The sequence below is a fragment of the Chelonoidis abingdonii genome, chromosome 3 (assembly GCF_003597395.2).
Source record: "Chelonoidis abingdonii isolate Lonesome George chromosome 3, CheloAbing_2.0, whole genome shotgun sequence".
Taxonomy (NCBI): Eukaryota; Metazoa; Chordata; order Testudines; family Testudinidae; genus Chelonoidis; species Chelonoidis abingdonii.
In genome coordinates, this window is record NC_133771.1 from 72005805 (window position 1) to 72027747 (window position 21943).

Consider the following 21943-nt stretch of genomic DNA (forward strand, 5'->3'; position numbering starts at 1 on the left):
CTCTGGAGATATTTAAGAGTAGGTTAGATAAATGTCTATCAGGGATGGTCTAGACAGTATTTGGTCCTGCCATGAGGGCAGGGGACTGGACTCAATGACCTCTCGAGGTCCCTTCCAGTCCTAGAGTCTATGAATCTATGAAAGCCCCTGCACCCATCTAGTTCTAATTCCTGAACAGCCTCCTATGTCCTTTTGTGTTGAGTAGAAGCTCCTATTGTTTCAACTACTTGGTTCCATAAAGATGCTTTAATAGCTTCTTTGCAACTATCTTAAAGGAAAGGTGGTGGTTCTGCCTCTTCCCAATTTCACTGAGATTTAGCCCAACCCATATGAAATAGAGCAGATTGGTTAGTGAACAGGGCACACCAAATCACAAACTCACTGCACTTCAGACACTGTAATTTGCTAACCTCGTGAATATGCAATGGATAGTTCACCCATTTGCTGGACTTAGTATAGTTCCCCTAAATGTGAATCTGCAAATATTCACCTAAAGCCATTTTTAGAACAGTACAAAAGCATGCAGTAAATTATCAAGTGATTCCCTTATTGAGATGTAAGCGACTTTGATCTGATGGGTCTATTCCATCTAACTATTGCTGCTTTTATGCATACTGTACCAAGCCACATCCAGGAAAGCAGTGCTTCCTATCCCTGAATCTGAACACAACCCTTTATCCTCCCTTGCTGCACTTGGGGAATCATACTTATCAGAAGGTAGGAATGGAATTTAACAAACTGAAGAGCATCTATTGCAGACATCAGATCCTCTGTTGCCATGATGGCCGGAGGCCTCAAGAAGTAGAAACTTTGGAGGAAGGATTGGAAAATTCCAGAAGACTATTCTAATGTTAGATGTAGGATCCAAGAAAGAAACCCGAGGCAGAGTTGTTGTTTTATTATTTATTTAATTATTTTTGTGGTAGTGCCCAGGAAGAGCTGGGCAATTTCCATACATTCAGTAAGGGATGGTTTCTGCTGCCCCAAGAATCTCTCAGTCTAAGGACACAGGCAGGCAAAGGTTAAGGGGGAAAGGAACAAGAAGTAAGGATCTGCATACATGTCAATTACATTTACTTATAGGTAGCCTGGCACAAGTGGGGCTTTGAGAGACTTAAATTTGGATGTAGCAGGGTTCTTCCCGATGAGCTCAGGGAGGCTGCAAGGAAGAAGGCAAGGAGAGGAGTGTGTGAGAAGCTGCCACCAGACGGGTGAGGATGAGAGGAATGCTAGTGCAGTAAAGGGGGCTATACAATGATATATATGGGATTTTAAATTGCAATTGAAACTGAGCAAAATGTTCAGGTTAAAGAAAAGTCAGATGCCAAAACAAATCAGTTTTATAGCATCAAAAGCAAAACAACACCCAAAAACCAACAAATCCCCTCCCCAATTTTACAGCATTGTTAAGAATCATAACGTCAGTTCTCATGCCCTAATCCTGCAATTGGATTTGCAAGATGGATCCTTGTTGCCCATCAGGAGTCTCAGTGAAGTCAACAGTGCTCCATGCAGATCAGACTGCAGAACTGCAGCCTAAATCACTCCCAAACAAAATATACTTCATATTCCTATTTCCTTCTTCATGCAGGCCATGAGAGGTTATCAGGACAGTAATACAGTACCAAAGCAGATTAGCTAGGGAGGCAGGAAGTTCAGTTAGAGAAGAAGTGGTGAAAATTTGCTGACTGTTTCTGAGTGTTAATAGGACAGGGATAAATCAAGCTATTTTGCTGTTCCTTATGCTCTCAGGCCCCAATAAATGGATGTCGTTGTGAGCCACTGATTAATAAACTGGAGAATCAGCTGGAGGCAACTGTGGAGGAGATAAAAGCTGAGTTTGGGACAGTACAGGATAAGATGAATATAAAGCTGGGCCAGATGGAAAACAAAACTCAACATCAAGTAAGAAAATGGTCCAGAGATATGCCATTAATGTTAGAAACATAGTTAAGTCCCAGTAAATATTTTCTGTGTGTGTGTGTGTGTGTGAAAATCTAATCCACACCTGTGACCTTTAAACTATAATGTTCCACAGGGAGATCTATTGTTACAAGCAAGAGTCCTGAGAAGAATAATAGTTAAAATAAACTGTACAGGTGACCTTCTGTGCTCATTTTGCATAGTGAATCTGAACTGTTTAGCTTCACTTTTGGGGTCTGATAGACTAAAGACAATGCTGCAGCTATTGGGATTCAATGAAGGGAATGTTTAAATTATCATGCTTCATATTTCAGTGAAAACAAGTTTTTAATTACTTTTAATTATATAGTTTTGTGAATGCCTGCCCCCCCCTTTGCAAGCAAGTTCTAATACTAGTGGACACGGTTGCTGGAAATAAAGGGTGAGAGTCAAAAGATTCATGATCATTTATCAGACGTACATTGATTTTTTCCTAATGTGGTCATTTGAACTGAGCTTTGTGTTCTACCACAGCTCCGTGTTTTAGATAAGTTAATGGCTGAGAGGCTGTCTGCAGAAAGAACAGAGTGCCTTCATCGCCTTCAACAGCATGCTGAGCTCGAAAAAAATGAGGGAGAGAAACGGCAGGTATGGGAGGAACAACTGTTCCACACAATTAACATAAATAAGTAGCACTCAGGGATGGATTAGTTCAAAAGTTTGATTCCAGTAAGCAGTGAAATGTCTGGATGTTTATCTGGCCCTCTGAAATATTTAAAGTGAACTCTAAAAAGATATTTTGGTGGGGGGTGGAGTGCAGAGTTTCCAGAAGTCAGGAAGGTAAAATCTGGTCTGAGCTCCAACAACTTAGGGTTAGGTGTATGAGAACTTTTAACAAAGAATTTTCCTTAAAATAATCACTACAAGTTTTAACAAAACAACATTTTGAACAATTTGACTCAAGAACATCCCTTTCAACTTTTACTCTCTTGATCCTGGTGATCATTTTATTAGTTCTTCTGTCACCAGGGTGGCTGTTGGATAGACCAAGCCTGATTTTTTTAATGTAAAATTTTTTTAAAGGAATTTTAAGCCTTTTTCCTACAACCTAAAAAAGATACTCTACTTTTTCCTCCTTAGGTGATCTTTTCACCCTATGCTGAGATGATCCCCCTCCTCCTTTCCTCAAACACTCTCTTTCTTGAGCTGTCTCTGCCCTCTTCCTCTGAAAAACACTTTCATGGAGAGAAGCAGAAGACTGCAGTCTCTTCCCTGTAGCATTATGGCAATACCACACTTTCCCCAAATAGAACATTGCTGCAAATAAGCCAGTATTACTTAAGTTTATTTCTTTAATAGAATACTAGAACAGATATTGTTGTCCTCTAGCAGATACCCATCTGCTGTTTTGAATCCATCTCTTGGGTACTAACTCCCCACAAACATGCTAGTAAAGTTCTACTTGCAAACTCAGGGCTAGTAACTCTCTTTTGATAGGGAAGTAAAAACAACTAGGTATTTCCATTATGAAAATCTAAATAAGAGTAGAGAAATACATTTCATACCTGTACTGGTAGATTTTCATGACACAACTTTGCAAAGCTGCCATAAACATGAATAGGGGTGTAATATTAAAATAACTACTGCCCAGATCTGCCTATGGAGACAGGGATGATCTCAATTTAACCTGTTGATTTGTCTCTCATCCCCAAAACTACTTTATCCAGAGAAAGTACTTCTGAGGCAGAAATAACAATTAGAGCTGCCCCAACCTTTATAGCAAGAGGCATGTGTATCAAATTGTTTTCTCTACTTTCTGGTCTCTTAGCCTTCTCCATGGAGACTGAAGAAACAATCTTCTAACACTCCAAAAGAAAGGAGATTGAGTGAACCATAACAGGCAATCTGAATTATACTTAACAATCATAATATATATTCTTGTTCTATTAGGGCCTGATTCAGTCAGTGGAAAGACTCCCATTGAATTCAATAGATTTTGGATTAGGCCCTTAGTAAACTGTTTGGGCAAGGACATGTTACTTGCATGGCACAAAATCGCAGTACCACATAAATAACAGGCAAACAGATGTATATGGGGAGTGTTCTTCTTTCTATATAATTCAGTTCTTACTAAATTTTTAAAATGTTTATCGCAAATGCCTTCTAATACTAAGTATTTTTGTAACCTGAAAACCAGTGGTTGATTATAAATTAGTGTGTTATCTGTTCTTCTAGCACAAAAACAAGAGAAACACAGAGATCAGAGGTGGCACCATTGTCCCAAAAACCCAGTAGTGTTTGATCTAGACTTTTTTCTCCTAAACTCTGTTAGCTCTAACCACTGTCTTGTAAAACTGTAACATCTGTGTATAAGTGTTGTTTATGCCATTAGAAAATGACCATTTACCGTGATGTGCAGTGATTGTCAGTGAGGGCTGCTGTTGAAACAGTAACTTTACTATGGCACAGGCACATTACAGTGAGCTTCATCATAGATAGACTGAAGATTGTAGCTGGAGTAACATATACGGACTTAAAATCTGGCAACTTGGAACTAAAATTCTTTTTCTTTCACAGATCTCCTTGGTGGATGAATTGAAAACCTGGTGCATGTTAAAGATTCAGAATCTGGAGATGAAGCTTTCTGGAGATTCTAGATCTTCAAGACCAAAATCAACTCTGTCCACTTGTGAGTCCCTCACAGAGACCCTGGATACAGAGAACCTCCATAGTGCCAAGGACTGTAAAAATAACCAGAGCCCACTACAGTCAGAGGACTCACAGCAGCATTCCTATATCACACTTCAGAACAATCTCTTAGAAGACATGGGAAGGAGTAGAGTCCAGACATCAGAACAAAGTGTTGGAAAGCATTATTTTGCAGTGGAACAAGACACTGCATCAGGTATAATCTTGTTAGACATTTAGCTGTAGTATTCAAAGGCATGTGCTGATCAACAGAGGAAGCTTTCGGAGAATAAAAATGCCAAGATGACTTAACTTCAGTGGTATGCTTTCCTTCCCGTCATCAATACCTCTCTTCTCCCATCTCTGTACATTCTGGTTAAAACATATTGCCTCCTTCAAGGCAACCACCAAAGTTTCAGGACTTAGTTGGCAGGGATTTACCTCATTATCTTTTCTTGACACTGCCATTCTTTATCTTTCTTGGCAAATCCTCAGCTGGTGAAAATAGATGTAGTTTCTACCACTTTCAGGGACAGTGGAGGGCTGAGTTTGCTCCCAACCCAGGGTCTTACATGTAAGAGTGCACTGAATTGTCAAATTTCCATTGAATCAGCTATATTGGTTTTTTTTGTTAATTGGTGCATGGACCCTATTCCCATACGTATAAGCTATTCTTTTACGGTTTATCTATCCCCCACACTTTTTGTTCATCCTTCCTTTTTTCCCCCTTGATGATCACCACAGGAGTACATTCCATTCTTGAGGAACATATGGTTTTCTGATTCTAATATTACTGAACAGCTTGCTAAGTGTAGTCCTACTAGCACACACTAACCTAAAGACCAAAAGCCTGATCTCTGTGATGTCTGATCTTGCTGGCCTATAGAAAAGGCATCCTGTGGTCATGTCTCAATTTTCATTTTCGGGCAAGTAGGCTGCATTTTGTTCCAAACAAATGTGTGTGTTAAGTCACAAGCTTGTGAATTTATCCATAGGAAGAAGTAAGTGATATAAGTAGGGCTGTCAAGCGATTAAAAAAAATTAATTGCGCTTAACACGCTGTTGAACAATAGAATACCATTTATTTTAAATATTTTTGGATGTTTACTACATTTTCAAATATATTAATTTCAGTTACAACACAGAATACAAAGTGTATAGCGCTTACTTTGTATTTATTTTTATTACAAATATTTGCACTGTAAAAAACAAAAGAAATAGTATTTTTCAATTCGCCTCACACAAGTACTGTAGTGCAATCTCTTTATCATGAAAGTTGAACTTAAAAATGTAGAATTATGTACAAAAAAACTGCATTCAAAAATAAAACAATGTAAAACTTTAGGGCCTACAAGTCCACTCAGTCCTACTTCTTGATCAGCCAATCACTCAGACAAACATGGTTGGTTACGATTTGCTGGAGATGATGGGTTCTGCTTGATAACGATCCAAAGCAGTGTGGACTGACATGTTCATTTTCATCATCTGAGTCAGATGCCACCAGCAGAAGGTTGATTTTCTTTTTTGATGGTTTGGATTCTGTAGTTTCCGCATCAGAGTGTTGCTCTTTTAAGATTTCTAAAAGCATGCTCCACACCTCATTCCTCTCAGATTTTGGACGGCACTTCAGATCCTTAAACCTTGGGTTGAGTGCTGTAGCTCTTTTTAGAAATCTCACATTGGTACCTTCTTTGTGTTTTGTCAAATCTGCTGTGAAAGTGTTTTTAAAAAGAACGTGCTGGGACATCATCCAAGAGTGCTATAACATGAAATAGATGCAGAATGCAGGTAAAACAGAGCAGGAGATATACAGTTCTCCCCCTAAGGAATACAGTCACAAAAGTTAATTGACAGGTTATTGTTTTTTTTAACGAGCATCATCAGCATGGAAGCATGTTCTCTGGAATGATGGCCGAAGCATGAAGGGGCATATGCATGTTTAACATATCTGGCATGAAAATACCTTGCAATTGCCATGCGAATGTCTGTTCTCACTTTCAGGTGACACTGTAAACAAGAAGCAGGCAGCACTATCTCCCATCAATGTAAACAAACTTGTTTGTCTTAGCGATTGGCAGAATAAGAAGTAGGACTGAGTGGACTTGTAGGCTCTCAAGTTTTACACTGTTTTGTTTTTGAGTACAGTTATGTAACCAACAAAAATCTGCATTTATAAGTTACACTTTCACAATAAAGAGATTGCACTTCAGTACTTTTATGAGGTGAATTGAAAAATACTATTTCTTTTGTTTATCATTTTTACAGTGCATATATTTTGTGATAGTCCCAGGCCAGCTGGGAACAGCAGAGTAGTAGAAGGGAGATATACGGGCCATTGGATAAGCAGTTTTCTGTTCCCTGAGTGACCAGAGCAGGGGCTGCTCCAGGCTATTGAGTTAACCTGCTAAGAGTGAGGCTGTTAAGCACTTGACTCTAATTAAGGCCCCTCTGATGCTATAAAAGGGCTCACTCCAGTCAAGCCAAAGGAAACCAGGGAGCCAGAGGAGAGGAAGTGCATGCGAGGAACTGGGAGCAAGAGGCGTGCAAGAAGCTGAGAGCTGAGAAGGCATACTGCTAGAGGACTGAGAAGTACAAGCGTTATCAGACATCAGGAGGAAGGTCTGGTGGTGAGGATAAAGAAGGTGTTTGGAGGAAGTCATGGGGAAGTAGCCCAGGGAGTTGTAGCTGTCACACAGCTGTACTAGGAAGCACTCTAGACAGCTGCAGTCCACAGGGCCATGGGCTGGAACCTGGAGTAGAGGGTGGACCTGGATTCCCTCCCAACTCCTGATCAAACACAGGAGGGATTGACCTGGACTGTGGCTTCTACCAGAGTGGAAGGTCTCTGGGCTGCTTCCGAACCCACAGGGTGAATCTGTGAGGTGAGCAAATCTATCGATAAGCTCAGGACCCACCAAGGTAGAGGAGGAACTTTGTCACAATTTAATATAAAGTGAGCACTGTGCACTTTGTATTCTATGTTGTAACTGAAATCAATATTGAAAATGTAGAAAAACATCCAAAAATATTTAACATATTTGAATTGGTATTGTAAGTGTGATTAATCACAATCTTTCTGAGTTAAATTGCATGAGTTAACTGCGATTAATTGACAGCCCTAGATATATTATAAACATCTACAAAATGTATAGCATGGTATATAGGAAATCTTGGCCTTCCCCAATCCTCAGAACAATTGGAGTTTCTCTCTTAATATTTGCATAAAAGTCTGCTCAGAACTCTCATGTTTTTTTTAATTTTATAGGTGCAGAGCAACAAATGACAGTTGCTGGTCCAGCTCCTTCTGCAGTCCCTCAGGTTGTTAGGCCTAAAGACAAAGCTTTTAGCTCCACTGCTTTCGACAGGTTCCAGAAGGAAGGACCATTGTCAGAGCATTCAGGTTCCAAATTAAGACATGTTAAGGTACAAACTGCTTTACAGCCCTTGACTGAATTTGCAAAGACTGAGCAACAGAGTGGCTACTTCATGGACAAAGGAACTCAAACAAAGAAGTCTGGCAAAAGTGGGCAGTCAAGACACAGGCCCCAGCAACACACAGTAACACATCATACCCAGTCACAGCAACCATCCGCTCTGCCTGGAGATCAACCAGCCCCTCAGATCAAAGACACTTCACAAGCTTTGGAGATTACTCAGTACTTTTTTGAGGCAGTTTCCACTCAAATGGAAAAGTGGTATGAGCGGAAGATTGAAGAAGCCCAGTGCCAAGCTAATCAAAAAGCACAGCAAGACAAAGCTGCACTCAAGGAGCATATTAAAAGTTTAGAAGAGGAGCTCAATAAATTAAGGACTAAGGTGCAAAAAGAAAGCTAGCATGAAGGTAACACGTGCAGGCATGGAAACTGAGGAATTAGTTTCTATGTGAACTGCAGTGTAGCTGATTTTGGGATCTATTAGTATGTAGACTATTGCACCCAATACATACAAATATAAAAACTGCCCCTTTTAATGAGATGTAATATTAGAATTTAGAAGTTCCCAAAAATACTGGGATCAAATATCCAAAAAGACACTGTCCGTGTAGTCATAACAGTAAGTCTCTGCAGATGGGACACTCTCATGAGATACATTTTACCATGATCCTATAAAATTTTACAGTCAGAGATAAGAATTGCCAGGTAATTCATCATCAGGTACCAATAATCCAAATCACATTCTGAAGGGAGAGTTTTCGCATTTCCTTGTAGATCACAAAAAACACCCAATGGAAATGGTTTTGTTAGAAATAAGTTACTTGTTTACAGAAGCTTCCCACTGATACTTTCCTTTGCCTTGGGTTTGCATTGTTCAAGCATATTATAACTTTGACTTCTTTAATTATTGTTTGAATAGTTATTACAGGTTACATGATTAGTGAAGGTATCTATTCAAGTAACTTTATAAGAAATTACAACTTTACAATAGCAGATGAGTGGCCAATATTTTACCAAATCCCCACCATGTTTATGAGCAGCAGTATATTCATAGATAGGCAAGACTCTTCCTCTGAGATGCCTAAATTCCAATTTTCTATAGGAGCATGAAACACACAGAGACAGTGTGAATTCCTGGCTCCACTGAAATAAATGGCAAAACTCCCATTGTCTTCAGTAAGGCCAGGATTTCACTCCAAATGACTTGCCTAGAATGTTGTCTCTAGCAACTCTTAAGTGATCCCCTCTTTCTTTTGCTTTCCCATATCCACTTCCCTTTCAGTGGGAAAAAAAAGAAAAAAAGAATTAGGGATCTTGTATGTCCATTGGTTTCTAAAGGAAAATCCATTCCAGACCACCACATCTTTTGTCATGAAATGAAAACTTCGATGGACAGAAAATTCCCTACTGTGAACTGATTTTGAGAATCTTTCAGCTTATTATTTAGCGTTTATATTGCAGTAGTATCTAAAGGCCTCAACCGTGTTGGGCCCCAATTCTGCTCAGTAATGTACAAACAAGTTACCATAGATAGTTGCAGCTCTATCCTTCTAGGGCTTCGTGCTTTAATCTAATAGGAGACTCCAGAAGATACTGATAATAGGGACAAGGTTATTTAACAGAGATCATGATAGCCCAGGAACAACTATCCTAAATCATTCCATTTAAAAAACTGCAATATTATGCCAAGGAAAAAAACAAGCAAGCAATCTCTTGACACTGGAAATGCAGATGAACAAAACATACTTTACAGTATTGTAAACATAATGGTAACTCTTTAGAAATTGAGCTTGTATCTTTTTAGTAAATGTATAAAGCAAATAAAATTGTATTATATTACAGTATTTTTAATTCCTATTAATGCACTATTAAGACAAGTACAATATAGCTGTAATAATGGGGATATGTTAGTGCTAATACTTTGACTTCAGTAGTCAAAAATAATTAGATATTTTCATATGTTTACAACTTTTTAAGCTACTGTAGGAATGCAGAGGCATGTTGTCTATTTAATTTTTGTATCATGATAAAAAGTGAATGTTTTTGCATAGTAATTAAACATAATGTTGCTCAGAAAGCTATTTTTCCTGTGTTTTCTAGTTTACAGAGTTGATCACATTGAAAACTGTAGCTAGAGAGTGGGAAATGAGGCAGTTTAAAATAATAAATACAGAGGACCCAGGGCTGTCAAGCGATTAAAAAAATTAATCACACCGTTAATAACAGAATACCATTTATTTAAATATTTTTGGATGTTTACTACATTTTCAAATATATTGATTTCAATTACAACACAGAATGCAAAGTGTACAGTGCTCACTTCATATTTATTTTTGATTACAAGTATTTGCACTGTAAAAAAACAAGAAATTCACCTAACACAAGTACTTTAGTGCAATCTCTTTATCATGAAAGTTGAACTTACAAATATGTACAAAAAATGCATTCAAAAATAAAACAATTTAAAATTTTAGAGCCTGCAAGTCCACTCAATCCTACTTCTTGTTCAGCCAATTGCTCAGATAAACAAGTTTGTTTACATTCGCAGGAGATAATGCTGTCCTCTTCTTATTTACAATGTCACCAGAAAGTGAGAACAGGCATTTGCATGGCACTTTTGTAGCCAGTAGCCAACATTATAAGGTATTTATGTGCCAGATATGCTAAATATTCATATGCCCCTTCATGCTTCAACCACCATTCCAGGCATCGATGCTGATGGCAGGTTCGGCTCAATAACAATCCAAAGCAGTGTAGACCAACACACGTTCATTTTCGTTATCTGAGTCAGAAGTCACCACCAGAAGGCTGATTTTCTTTTTTGGTGGTTCAGGTTCTGTAGTTCCGCATCAGAGTGTTGCTCTTTTAAGACTTCCGAAAGCATGCTCCACACCTCATCCCTCGCAGGTTTTGGAAGGCACTTCAGAATCTTAAATCTTGGGTCAAGTGGTGTAGCTATCTTTAGAAATCTCACATTGGTACCTTCTTTACTTATTGTCAAATCTGCAGTGAAAGTGTTCTTAAAATGAACATGTGCTGGGTCATCATCCAAGATTGCTGTAACATGAAATATATGGCAGAATGCAGGTAAAACGGCAGGAGACATACAATTCTTGACCTAAGGAGTACAGTCACAAATTTAATTAATACATTATTTTTTTTAACAAGCATCATCAGCAAGTCCTCTGGAATGGTTGCCGAAGCATGAAGGGACATACGAATGTTTAGCATATCTGGCATGTGAATACCTTGCAGTGTTGGCTACAAAAGTACCATGCAAATGCTTGTTCTCACTTTCAGGTGACATTGTAAAGAAGAAGAGGACAGCATTATCTCCTGCAAATGTAAACAAACTTGTTTGTCTTAGTGATTGGCTGACCAAGATGTAGGACTGAGTGGACTTGTAGGCCCTGACGTTTTACATTGTTTTGTTTTTGAGTGAAGTTACGGAACAAAAAAAAAACTACATTTGCAAGTTGCACTTTCACGACAAAGAGATTGCACTACAGTATTTGTATGAGATGAATTAAAAAAACACTTTCTTGTTTATTATTTTTACAGTGCAAATATTTGTAATAAAAATATACAATTTGATTTCAATTACATCATAAAATACAATATATTTGAAAATGTAGAAAAACATCCTATTTAATAAATTTCAATTGGTATTCTATTGTTGGACAGTACGATTAAAACTGTGATTAATTTTTTTAACTGCGATTAATCGACAGCCCTAGTTGGAACTAAATCCCTGAATTCTAATCCCAGTTTCCCCATTAATTTACTATCTGTTTCCCAATCTATAAAATGTGGATAGTACTTTGGTATAAAAATTATCTTGCAGAGGGGCTGTAAGGATTAACTAATTTAGTGACAGGTATTATTCATCCAATACAATGTTTATCATGGGACACAGGGAAAGGGAATCTTTTCTAGCATTCTCTCCTATTCCCCATGCTCTACACCAGGGGTCCCCAACGCGGCACCATGGCACTTGCAGGGGCATCTAAATGTGCCTGCATCCTGGCTAGTGGTCGAGCATCCGCCGAAATGCCACAGAATTTCAGTGGCATTTCGGCAGCGATGTCTCTTGATGACGCTGCTTGCCGCTGACAAGTGGCATCATCAAGAGGTGTCGCCGCCAAATTTCGGCGGCATTTCAGTGGCAATGCCTCTTGATGATGCCCGCTTGCCGCCGACAAGCCTTGTCAGTGAGAGGCATCGCCGCCGAAATTCTGCAGTATTTTGGCGGATGCTCGACCACTGCCATGATCCTTTATCTGCCACCTGCCAGATAAAAAGGTTGGGAACCACTGCTCTACACATAAGGCAAAATTGAAGGGATTCTTGGCTACTAACAAGATAATCCACCCTGTCCTTTTACATGTACACCCAACATTAATCCCATTATTCCAGGAGAGTTTCTAATTCCTATATGGACTCCTGCAGAGAACATAACCCCTAAAAGGCTTCTGGCAGACAAACTCTGGTAGAGTCCGCACATTGTGCTCCTACAGACTTACGGAACCAACTGGTTTAAATGCTTCATGAGATGTTCTCAGTCAAGGACTGTACCCTGAGTGGAAGTCTTATATTGCCCAAAGTGGTTAAGGAGTGACAAAGTTCATTTTGACCGGTAAAGTTTGTTACATAAAATTGCTTATAAAAACTAAGCACAAGCTGAGTTAAAGAAATTTACGAACTGAATGTTTGAACTAAAAACTTTGTTTACACAGTTTCAAGACTCTGGTAAGATCACAGTATTGCTATAATAAACAAGTAAAGGGAAATGCCCACACATAGGATTGCTAGATGTTGGTTTTGATTAAGGGTGTCCTTTCTTTCTGTACTGTTTTTTTGGGGGCAGCTGGCAGCTTGTTGGGGAGGAAGGAGGAGAAAGGCTTTACTGTGAGTCAGAGAGCTTCTCTAATCACGGTTGTCACTACTCTCATCACTTGTTGGGACTGCCACATCATTTTCCTAAATCTGAATGATGTCCTGATCTGATCAGACAAGTAGAGGGAGCCAGATGACATCACCTTCAGAGGGTCAGGTAAATCCTGAGCAACAGCTGGGATATGAACCTGATGTTCCTAATATTACTTTCTTCCTCTGAGTCAGTGCCTCCTTATTTCTTCTACCTCTTTTTTGCCTTTTATCTCCTAAGAGACCAGCTTAGCCAGCAAGGAGAAATCTCTTGCAATACTGCTGTAAACCTGTGACCAAAGAGGCAAGATAAAAACAAGATTGATTGAGATTACTAAGTACCAGAATGGCTAATAAATTTTTGGGCTATGCCAGTGCTTTTCTAGCAGCTAAAGTGCAAGCAAGGAGCAAACCGAAGCTGCAATTTATAATCTTCATGGATCTTTTTAAGTGTGTTGGTTGGACTTCATCCACAACGCCTCAGAAGTTGCCAGCTAAATCTGACTTTTCCAGCAAAGGCTTCTACTATAACCCTAAGACTATCAAGCAAAGTTTTTCTCTAGATAGAAAAAGGGAAGTTTTCAAAACAAAGTTTAAAATGTTTTAACTGATTTTCCTTTTTTGGTTAACTTAATGGTTTAAAGGTTTGTGTGATAATTGTTACTATAGGAGTAGGCCAGCATAAATTTATGTAAAGCACAATTAATTTAGTGTTATAATAAAAGGGTTCTAGTACATTTTAAATCCTGAGCGCCAAACTGTAAAAGGGACAGAGTATTAATGACAAGCTGAACTAGTTGGCAGAAAGTAAAGGGACTTGAAAAAAAAAAAATCACACTTCCTCAACCCTTAAGGTTACCGTAACTGAAGAACACAAGTTAAAGTGAAGAAAAAAAATCTTATCTTACTCACTCTCACTATAGTGTTGAGTGCATGTTGTATCTTTATTTTTTTGTAATGTGGTAGCTCCTAGAAGTACCACTTACAGACTGGGACCCCATGGCCTTAACAAGGACAATCCCAACCCCAAAGAGCCTACAGTGTTATGTACAATGCGAAAACAATAGGTGATACAGACAGAAAAAGACAAGGAAACAATTAGACAATATTGGTCAGCCTGATCTGCAAGAAAGTGTAATCCTGCAGTAGTGTGCAGATAGAGAAAGGGGAGGGGAAACTTGGCCTTTGATGGGCTCTACTCGAAAAGGCCCTTCTAATCGTCAAGGAAGCAGATTGTTTGTGTTTTAAAGAACTGAAGAAAAGATCAGGACCTACTAATAAAGAGCTTACTACCAGAAAATTGATTTTCTTTTGAATTTTTTTTAAATCATTGTCAGTGTCCCTTTAAAACAGATGTGGGCAAACTACAGCCCGCATCCGGCCCATGGGACCGTCCTGCCAGCCTCTGAGCTCCCAGCTGGGGAGCCTAGTCCCTGGCCACGCTCCCACTAGGCAGCGTAGCTGGCTCTGGCCGGGTGTCATGGCTGCGAGCTCCTGCTGATAAGGGGGTGGGGAGTCCTGGAGGGCAGTTGGGATGTGGATGGGGGCAGTCGGGACAGGGAGCAGAGGGCAATTGGATGGAGGGTGGGGGCTGTCAGGGGGCAGGGGTATGCATAAGGGTCAGAGCAGAGGGAGCAGGGGGGTTGGATGGGGTGGGGTCCTTGGAGGGGGCAGTCAGCGGACAAGGAGCAGGGGGGTTTGGATGGGTTGAGAGTTCTGAGGGGGACAGTCAGGAGGTGCAAAGTGGGAGGGGGAGGATAGGGGGCAGGAGTCAGGCTGTTTGGGGAGGCACAGCCTTCCCTACCTGGCCCTCCATACAGTTGCACAACCCCAGTGTGACCCTCGGGCCAAAAAGTTTGCCCGCCTCTGCTTTAAAAAATTCACATGAGCAACCTCTCTCGACACAAACCAGAGAGCTGTCTAATCCAGTGTCTTGTCTTTGGTAATAGCCAGAACCAGATGCTTCAGAGAGAGGCTCAAGAAACCCCATAGACAACAATTATGGAATATAGCCTAACTACAGGAGAAATTTCTTTCTAACAGCGCATCAGTCAGCCAGTGGTTGGCTAACCAGCCTTGTGAAGTCTTTCAACCAAGTCTGCAGGTACAGCTTTGAAGAAACTTGGTCTGCTGCTTGTTAGAAATGAACCAAGACATACTAGCTAGCAGCTGTGTACACCTGCTGTTTGGATATATAGCTATTTACATTCAGAGAAACTCAACCTCCCTTACTTTTGAAATTGAAATAAACAAAATATGTTGCCATTCGTGTGGGAAATACAACATGAGGAAGGAAAGGAAGGGCCACAACATTAATATACCTTTTCCATTTGTTCTTTTTATGTAACGTGAACACTTGTCAGTATAATCATAAGAGGTATTTCTTAATTTGGCAATAACCATATCCTAGGTTAAATTCTCTCACACCGTTAAGGTTTATGCAGTCATAATCATGGTTAAAGACACTATCTCAAACAATAAACAGGATCAAGTTATCACCTACATATGAGGAATTTTCTTAGTATTTTGAACACGTTTATTATGAAAGTGAAAGTTCAAGAGTTTGGGACTTCGGAACTCTAGAGACGACTCCCATAAGACTGTAACATTTAGAACTAATGTAGAAGACAAACAAACAGAAAATACATTCAAACCAGATTTTTGTTTTTCTTTCGCACTGCTGCTGTGGTTCAGTATTTCCTGCTTCTCTCTCAGCAAGTATTATGCCACACTTTTGATTATTTGAACAAATATGGCACAAGTAATTTGTCTATGATTGCCAAATATTCAGGGTAACAGACTCAAGAAGAGAAAGGAAATAATGGTATTGTACTGTATTCCACCTTGAAACATTACCGGTATTTTAGCATAAGATGAGGTGCTGCATCCTGGAGAAAGTACTGTACTTCCCACAGTGGATGAAAGTCCATTGGCTCTCAGAATTAAGACTAGGAGTTTGCCAGCTGAAGTGTTCTCTCAAGCTCCCGAAGCTGCATGTTGCCCTGAGTAATCATCATCCTAATTGCATCCTGTAAAATGAAATGGAATCTGTTGGGCTGAACACCTATATTATAACACACTACAGTATACACCTTTTGCCAGAGTTGATGCATTTTTCACTCAATTTCTTTGTCTGAGTCAATGGCACACAATAAAGCATTCAGTCTCTAAAACAATGAAGACTACACAATATGTTCATCATTGTGATAGGTGAAGCAACTGTCTTTCACCAACAGAAACTGGTCCAATAAAAGACATTACCTCACTCACCTTCTCTCTCTAACATCCTGGGACCAACACGGCTACAACACTGACTATATTAATTTGCCAGTCATTTTTCCATAAGTTCTTAATGGTGCCATTGGAGGTTATTCCTGTGGCTTAAAAGTCAGTGGAAAAGTTTCTTTGATTCAAAATCTAACTAAATTAATTAGTATTTTCTTTATACATCCATGTCCTTTCCAATGTTTCTGTGAATAAATGGTAAGAACCACAGATGTGCATTGTAGAGAGGAATTTTTAAGAGATAAATGGTGTGGACATTCTTCTGGAATTCTTTATATCACTTAGTTTAAATAATTCCAGCCAGTAATTCCTTAATACTGACTAGGAAAGGTACACAGCTGCCAAGCAGGGGCACAGAAATGTTTGAGAAAAGGTGAAGGTTTCCCCACCCATTGCTGCTTCCTATACAGATATCAAGTCAAATTTGTTTTGTTCAGTCTAAATTAATAAATATTAATTTAAATATAACCCCAACAGATATCATAAAAAGGCAGGCCCAGCATTAGTAAACTTATTATTGCTCTCCACTATTCAATACAAAATTGTAAAATTAATAGTTTTCTCTGATTCTTATTTCAAGCAAGCAGTTTTTGGTTTCTTTTTTAATTCCAATTTACTCAATTTAAGGAATCAGAAAAAAAATTATTCACAAGCAAGAAAGAAAAGGAGGGATAGTATTGATAGTTTTCAAAGACTCCTAGGCCAGAAGGGACCATTGTGATCATCTAGTCCGACCTCCTGTATAACACAGGCCATAAAACTTCCCCAAAATAATTCCTAGAGCATATCTTTTAGAAAAAAAAATCAATCTTGATTTAAAAATTGTTGGTGATGGGAGAATCCACTATGATCCTTAATAAATTATTCCAATAGTTAATTACCCTCCCTGTCAAAAATTTACTCTTCAGTTCCAGTCTGAATTTGTCCAGCTTTAACTTTCAGCCATTAGATTGTTATACCTTTCTTTGCTAGGTTGAAGAGCCCATTATTAAATATTTGTTTCCTGTGTATATACTTATAGACTGTAATCAAGTCACCCTAACCTTCTCTTTGTTAAACTAAATAGACTGAGTCTATCACTGTTTTCTAATCTTTTAATCATTCTCATGGTTCTTCTCTGAACCTTCCCCAATGTATTGTATTGCTTTGTATAAACATTACCTGTTTTAGAAAAATCAACAAAATAGATTCCAAAAACAGGTGTTATAGAAGGCTTGGTGCAGTTCTTAAAAAAAACAAAGCATATGCCAAACCATAATCTGTAGCACTAAGAGTGCTGCCAAGCGTATAAAAGGCATTGTTATGAGACTGCTGCCTCTGATTCCTCACCTCATCTGTTGCATTTTTATTTCTTTTGAATTCTTCCCTTGCCCACTCCTTTAGATATTGCCGATCAGTTTCAGTAGGTACCTGACGAATAGCCTGCAGAATTCTTCTGTATAACTGAAGAACCTGTTGCCTTCTCAAGAACTGCAAAGAAGAGGGGAAATGCCTGTTATATCTGCTGCAACAGTGGTCTCCAGTCAAAGAGAGATTTTTGAAAAACCTTTATAGAGTTTTAAGCCAAATACCACCTGGAAATTAAATGAATCAAGAGAAAGTACCTGCTGTGCAAGTTTAGTCTGTAATAAGCTTAAAATTTAGAAGAAAAACAGAGTAAATTGTAAATTTGAATGATCTAATCTGAGCTGGGCTATTGGAATAGAGCAGGGGTCTCAAGCTTCATTGCACTGAGACCCCTTTCTGACTACAAAAATTACTACACGACCCCAGGAGAGAGTACTGAAGTTTGAGTCTGCCCGAGCTCCACCACCCTGGGAAGGGGGGCCAAAGCCGAAATCCCAGGGCTTCAGTCCCAGACAGGGGGCCTGTAACCTGAACCCTGCCTCTCAGGGCTGAAGCCCTGGGGCTTTGACTTTGGCCCCAGGCGATGGGACTCAGGCTTCGGCCCTGGGTCCAAGCAAGTCTAAGTCACCCTGGTGACCCCATTAAAATGGGGTCCTGACCCACTCTGGGGTCCCGACCTACAGTTTGAGAATTGCTGGAATAGAGGGAAATCTATAAAAAGGACTAGAAACTCCCAGGATTAGCTATATTGCAAAGCGCCTAGTCACACACCAGGGCCCCATTGTGCCCTCTATAAACACAACAGAAAGATGATCCCTACCCCACACATCTTACAGTCTATGGCCTGGTTTACATACAGCTGTTGCACCAATATAACTATTTCAGTTAGGGGTGTGATTTTTTTTTTTACTGACATCACTATATTTAGGCTTGGGAGGATCAGATTTGTACTGGTAAAAGTCAATTTCACTAAACATGCACAAGTCATTACAAAATATTTCCACTGATAATCAAAATGTACGGCTAGTCTGCTTGAGAATTTATCAGAGGTTGATTTAAAGATATTTACTTTGTATATTTTGACAATTTATGTTTTAAAGATTATAAAGTGTTAACTTTTTGAATATCAATGTCTACTGTCTTTAAATGATTGTCTGAAGCACTCATCATTACCCACAACTGTGAAAAATGAAATAGCCTAAAATTTAAAAAAAAGTGCTTAAAAATGAACATCGACATTATCCATCAAAATTATTTTTAAAAAAAATTAAATTCTGCCAAGCCTAGTTATACTGGTACAACCCTAGTGTGGATGCAGTTTTACCAGTATAAAAGTACATTACACTGGTACATCTTATTCCCCATCACATGCGGAATACGTATACCAGTATAAGCTCCTTTATATCAGTATTACAGTGTCCACAGGGGGGTTATATTACTTTAACTATACCAATATAACAGTTGCACACACAAGCTCTAAATACAAGACAAGCGACAACGAATAGGTACAGACAGAAGGGGGAGCGCAAAAAATTAAGACAATAATGGTCAGTATGACTGGTCTCGGCAACCAGCTGCATGACTATTGTTAAGTTTTTTGTAAGCATTACAGCAAAAGAGAGGTGCAATTGTGAATGCTTATGGAGCGTTCCTCCCATGCATGAGGCAGCATGGGAGTAAGCACACAGGAGCTTCTTTGAGAATTTAACAAGTGGATGATTAAGGTTGGCATCACTGACAAGGGAAGCAGAAGTCAACCTCGCTATAGCCTTTGATAGTTAATAGGTAATGTGGGAACTGAAAATGGAGAAGAGGGAGAAGTGGAAGGGGGCATGGTCAAAATGATATGCTAGGAAAATGATCCTTGCAGCAGCATTCTGAATGGATACAGGCAGGGCAAGGTTGCCTTTCTCAAGGCCAGAGAAGAGGACGCTGCAGTGATTGGATTACAAGTTTTAACTGTGTGGATGCTTAGGAAAGGTTGTATGTTAAAAGATATTCTGCAAAAATAATTTGGAAGATTTAGACAGCTTGAATGTGAGACTCCAGAAAGAAGGCAGAGGCAAAGATCACACCCAGGTTCTGATAAAGAGAACAGTGGTGGTATCCACAGTGCTTGCGAAACAAAGAAAGGAGGTGGGGGGATGAGAGATTATGAGCTCTGTTTTGACCACACTGAGTTGAAGCTGCCAACTGGATGTCCATGAGATATCAGAGACAGAGTCTGAGATTTTAGTTTGGACAGAAACAGATGGGTCTGGAGTGGAGATGCAGATATCAGAGTTGTTGGCATAGAAATTATAGCTGAATGGGAGAACAGAAAGGAGGAGGGAAGCTCTGTGAAACCCAAACAGAAAATTGGGGTGTGGGGGGGGGATTAGAAGGATTTGTCAAACAACATGCTGAAGGAGCAATTAGAGAGATGAAAGAATCAGGACAGGACTCAGTCATGAAAGCCAAGCCAAGTCAGATTTCCAGAGGAAGAGCACAGCTGACAGTGTCAAAAACTGTTGTGAGGTGGAGGAGGGGATGAAGCACTGTTTCTGAGCTCTGTCCAAGGAGGGGGCATTAGAGACTTTGGCCATGTCTACAGGTACAGAGAACTCTCCTGTTGGTATAGTAAAACCACCTCCATGAGCAGGAGCAGCTATGCTGGTGGTAGAGGCTCTCCTGCCGGGTAACGCTGTGCACAGGAGTGCTTATGTTGGTGTTATTTATGTTTCTTGGGGGTGATTTTTCACACCTCTGAGCAACATAAGTTTTGCTGACTTAGGCTAGAGTAGAGACAAGCCTTTGGCAAGAGCTGTTTCAGTGGAGGGCAGCAGGCTCAGCATGGGTCTAGGATGGAAACAGCAGGGAGGTCCCTGACGTCCAGCTGGAGTTGGTGGTGCTTAGCCCGACTGAAAATTGGGCCAAGCCACTCACCCAGGGTCCCCCCAAGCGCCTCAGCAGAGTCTCTGGCGCGGCCAACTGCCGCCATCGCTCCGCTCTGAAAACCCCGGGGCTTGGGCCGGCCGGGTCCGTCGGGCTCTGACCCAGGGGTCAGGTAACAGGGCAGCATCTCCCCCGCCTCCGGCCGCAGCCACTGAGCCCCGGGATCCCCGCACACGGGAACCGGGCAGCGGCCCCGGGGCGAGCTCTGGGCCAGGCCGGGCGCCATCGCCCGGCCCCCAAACAGCGCGGATCCCCCCAGCCCGCACTGCGGCCCCGGGGCGGGTGCGCTCTGGCCGGCGACGACATGGGACCCCCCGGCCGGTACCTGTTTCAGCGTCAGTGCTGCCGGAGGCAGCCGGGACGCGGCCATGACACCGACCAGGCCCTGCGTGCGCGCCGCAGGCGCCCGCCCTCGCTCCCTCCCTCGCGGGGTCCCTGGGCTCGCGCGGGGAGCGGCGGGTAGAGCCGGGGCCCGCTGCTCAGGGGGCGGCGGGCACCCTGCGGGGCTGGGGCTCAGCGGGGGGGATTTGAGGCTTGGCCCCGGAAAGCGGCGGCCTCGGCGTGGGCGGGAAACTGCGGGTTCCGGGCCGCCTAGTCCCTCCCGCCAGCCGCCTGCCCGAGCGCAGCGGCTCCTGCTTTGTTCTAGTAGGGACCCGGACCCGCCCCATTGGCACCCACACAGGCTGTCTTAATGCCCCCCATGGCTGGCACCTGCCAAGGTGGGAGGGTGGCTGAGAGGCTGGGCCTGATATGAGAAATTAACACAGGGGGGAGGCTCCTCTGGTTGGAAGAGGGGATTAGGGAGGTAAATGACTCAGCCCCCTGCAAACAGGATGTGTGCATTAAATTAATAAATCAAGAGGTCAGTAGATTGGAAAGATACTGTCTGAGCCAGCCAAGCTAAAAGGCAGAGGACCCAGGGCACTAGTTCCTGTGAACAAGATGAATTAGGAATGTAAAGGTAGAGTACCTAGTGTAGCAAGTGTGGACAGAGCTTGCTTCGTAGGAGGGATGGGTTCCTGCAAACTAACCAAACCAATCTGAAAATCTCTAATCCAATGTATAGTAAATGCAATGAGATGTGGAACGTATATAAAGGGAAAGAGGTGCATGCAATTTTGGAGCTATGATGTACCCTGCATCCATCCCACCTGCATTTGAGTGTAATCAACTCATTATAGCACTGCTGTATGCCAAATAAAGAGATCTCAGTGATAAAGGCTGGAGTCGAACTGAGTTCTTGGGAACCATCATGGAACCTGATCCCAGAGGGAATCCCAACAAGGACTTTCCTCCCCTACTTGGGCTTCCATCATCCTCTATGTCTCTCAGATCCTCCCCAGCAGTCCTAAGGCTGCTTTAAAATAGGCCTGGCTATCCTCAGCCCCAAGAGTCCGATCAGATAGCTGGGAATTGCAGCAATGCAG

General features: G+C 41.1%; 2 protein-coding genes and 1 long non-coding RNA gene across 8 annotated transcripts in view; 2 read left to right on the forward strand and 1 right to left on the reverse strand.

Annotated features, from left to right (window-relative positions):
• Positions 1–10097, forward strand: part of ANKRD6 (ankyrin repeat domain 6) — a 168976-nt gene extending 158879 nt beyond the window's left edge. For all 4 annotated transcript variants that reach the window (XM_075063837.1, XM_075063839.1, XM_075063838.1 and 1 more), the window contains 4 exons: positions 1753–1905; positions 2437–2550; positions 4480–4807; positions 7856–10097. In XM_075063837.1, coding sequence (XP_074919938.1) covers positions 1753–1905; positions 2437–2550; positions 4480–4807; positions 7856–8424 — 1164 coding nt within the window. In that variant the 3' untranslated portion in view covers positions 8425–10097. The remainder of the gene's footprint in view (positions 1–1752; positions 1906–2436; positions 2551–4479; positions 4808–7855) is intronic.
• LYRM2 (LYR motif containing 2) overlaps positions 1–20917 on the reverse strand; it is a 27537-nt gene extending 6620 nt beyond the window's left edge. For 2 of the 3 annotated variants that reach the window (XR_004372442.2, XR_004372441.2), the window contains exons 1-3: positions 20842–20917; positions 17565–17705; positions 15807–15979 (exon numbers count right to left, since the gene is read on the reverse strand). Coding sequence is in view for 1 of the 3 variants with exons in the window: in XM_032771544.2 (XP_032627435.1) it covers positions 15899–15979; positions 17565–17705; positions 20842–20886 (267 nt within the window). In the remaining 2 variants the exon portion in view is untranslated. Of the gene's footprint in view, positions 1–14542; positions 15980–17564; positions 17706–20841 lie in introns of those variants that run through there. The other variant, XM_032771544.2, reaches the window with a different exon arrangement.
• LOC142046567 (uncharacterized) overlaps positions 1–21943 on the forward strand; it is a 1033250-nt gene that overhangs the window by 220145 nt on the left and 791162 nt on the right. The window lies entirely within an intron of this gene.